At 42.5% G+C, this 3149-nt stretch overlaps 1 gene segment (V, D, J or C); it reads left to right on the forward strand.

The window, feature by feature from the left end:
* Positions 1–1502: 1502 nt before the first annotated feature.
* Positions 1503–2081, forward strand: LOC122705820. The segment is given in 2 exon segments: positions 1503–1557; positions 1723–2081. Coding segments are annotated over 2 exon segments (414 nt in total).
* Positions 2082–3149: the final 1068 nt, after the last annotated feature.

Below are 3149 nucleotides of genomic sequence, written 5' to 3' on the forward strand. Positions count from 1 at the left end.
ATACACGAAATCTACCATTTAAACTGCCAATTACACCTCAAAACATATTAAACTCTATCTAGTGGATAGACTCCTTTGCAATTTGAGAGTTTGGCTCCCAAATCCTCAACGTTTTGTGCATTGCTTGCAACTGACTGAGTGCCAATGCTAGGGAAAGTGTTATGCAAGGTGATTTTCAGCTGTGTACTCACTCAATTCTTCTCCTAACCCTTCAAGGTTGGGTCCACACTACTTTAGGGAGGCAATGTAACAGTGCTTAGGATGGAAGTCTTGGATTACGTTTTTAGACCTATCACTCACTAGTTGAGTGATCTTGGGAGTATCACTTAATTATTTTTATGCTTCAGTTTCCTCATATCTGCAATGTGGATATTGATAGAATCTACCATGCAGGGTTCTTAGGATAAGTGAATGAGATGATGAATGCCAATATGAGCCCAGTGCCCAGCAGAAGGATACTGACTATTCACAGAAATGGAAATTGAACATGAGAGACGTTCAATACCTTGCCTGGTGTTGCAGAGTAAGTGTCAGAGTGGAGCCCTCCCTCCATACCTTACTTAGAGCAGATGCCTTCCTCATCCCAAGAGTAACTCTCTGTCTTAATATAATATTGTATTGTCTTTAAAGTGCTTATCCAGTGCAGTGGGTGCTGTGCTGGTTTGATTCTTGATCAGAGAGCTAAGATTCCACATGCTTTGTCCCCCCCTCAAAAAAACATCAAAAAATCCAGAAGCAATATTGTAACAAACTCAATAAAGTCTTTAGAAATGATTGACATCAAGATAATTCTTTTTTAAAAAAAGAAAGAAAATCAATAAGTAGACTCCTATTATTTTTAAAACATTTACAGAATATCACAAACGTAGGGGCATGACAGATTCCAAACACCATATGCTCCATACCAGATAGATAAGTGTTCTAATTCTTACTATGGCACTTACCTGATATTTCACCTTGAGTTAATCACCCAAACTCTTTGAGCTTCAGTTTTTGTTATTTGTAAGTTAGGAATAATAGTAACTCTATTATGTGACTTTCATATTAGAATAATGCACTTGAAGCTAAACAAAGTTCAGCACATTATGTGGTGAACATTTCTATTTGGGGAATTTGAAAGTTTTAAAATTTTTGTTTAAAATACATGTAAAGATTCTTAACCAAAGTGGGATTCATGTCACATATTACCATCCCACTCTCTCAATTTGAATAGTAGCAGTCCATGATTAAGCAGCCCACTTCTGAAATGTCGGTTCTCTTTGTGTAGTGAGCTCATCTCAATGTTTGTGAAGTTGGCCTCAAGAAAGCAGTGTTTGATCCCTCATTGTGAACCACAGGAAACTGATTCTAGGGCAGAAATGGTTGGTGTTTCTAGCACATGTCTGTGGTCTTGTCTCTGATTGGTTGGGCAACCATGTATAGAAACCTATTTTCTGAAGCAGAATGTTTCACAGATCTAGGCTGCAGAACGTTCCTCTACTAAGGATACTTGATCAGGATAAATGGAGAGGAACTCTTTGACAACCTCATGGCTGATCCTGTGGCTTCATCTTGGCCGTAAGTCCTGGGGCTGCTGAAGACATTCTGAAAAGTCTGGGGTGGTGATGGGGAAGGAGGGAGATGCAGTCAGGCACCTCAAGATTCTAATATTTGGGAATGTGTGAAGGCAACGAACACTGTAGAGAAATCAGTTTCTATGTGTGACCTTGTCTTTCTGAACAGGAGTGAGCAGCCTCTTGACTGTGGAACAGCGTCCTGCCTCGCTGTGGGTTCAGGAAGGAGAGAGCGCCAATTTCACCTGCAGTTTCCCTTCCAGCTTTTTCTATGCATTACACTGGTACAGATGGGAACCTGCAAAGGGCCCCAAGAACCTGTTTGTAGTAAGTGTAAATGGGGATGAAAAGAAGCAAGGACGAGTGAGAGTCACTCTGAACACTAAGGAGGGCGACAGCTCCATGTACATCAGAGGATCCCAGCCTGAAGACTCAGCCACATACCTCTGCGCCTCCACACAGTGCTCCTCAGCCCCCTGCAGCCCACACCCAAACCCGGGCCTGCTGCTGCTCTGGGACCAGCGCTAAGGAAGAGCCATTGTTGGGAGGAAAAGGGAAATTCAATGAATGACAGTGTTTGCAGTAATCAGGGGGAAATGCAAACACTGATAAACAGGCATTCCAGTCACTGTAGCTCCCTCAACCAACTGGACTGTTCCTAAACATCACTAATCTCCACTACCACCACTATACTGGCCATATCATTGATTCCAATCTTAGCCTCCTCTTTTCCTGTGATTCCAAGTAAACTAGACAGTTTTCAAACCTATCTGAAATAATATGGTTATACCTGGGTAATAGTTACCCTTCACTATTGCTATATCCTAAGAGCTAGTCTTTATGGTATTTCTTTATGTGCATGAATGTAATATGGGGATATGCTGTCTCACACATCTGGCATGGAAGTCTGCATGTTTTATACCAGAACAGTCAATTCTGTCTCATTTAACTCATTGGAGATTTTGATTTTGCTTTAGTTCAAATTTCCCACTACATGGACATCTGTATGTCATTTCTTTACTGTGTGGCTGTTTGCATTTTAAAAAATCACTTTGATATCTGGAAGAAGCATTGATAGGGGAAATTCACTACTAAAATTGGTCTCTCCCCCAGTTTATATTGTAACTGTGATAATGAATAAGTAACTGAACTCCAAGATCTGAGTTTCTTACTTAGTAATTTCCAGGTATATGAAGCTGATCAATCATCTGGCCCTGTGCTCACTTTGCAGATTCCCAAATAGCCCACCAGTTTAATATCATATCGGGCTTCACTGATGGCTCAGATGGTAAAGAATCTGCCCACAATGCAGGAGAACCCTGTTCGATCCCTGGGTCAGGAAGATCCCCTGGAGGAGGGAATGGCTACCCATTCCAACATTCTTGCCTGGATAGTCCGTGGGCAGAGGAGCCTGGTGGGCTGTGGTTCATGGGGTCACAAAGAGCTGGACGTTACTGAGTGACTAGCACTCTCACTTAATGCCGCGTCGGTGCTTTGCTGCTGCTTAGTCACTTCAGGTGCGTCCGACTCTGTGCGACGCTATGGACTGCAGCCCGCCAGGCTCCTCTGGCACAGGCTGCTAGTTCTGGGGTCTTT

Source organism: Cervus elaphus, chromosome 12 (genome assembly GCF_910594005.1).
Source record: "Cervus elaphus chromosome 12, mCerEla1.1, whole genome shotgun sequence".
Classification (NCBI taxonomy): domain Eukaryota; kingdom Metazoa; phylum Chordata; class Mammalia; order Artiodactyla; family Cervidae; genus Cervus; species Cervus elaphus.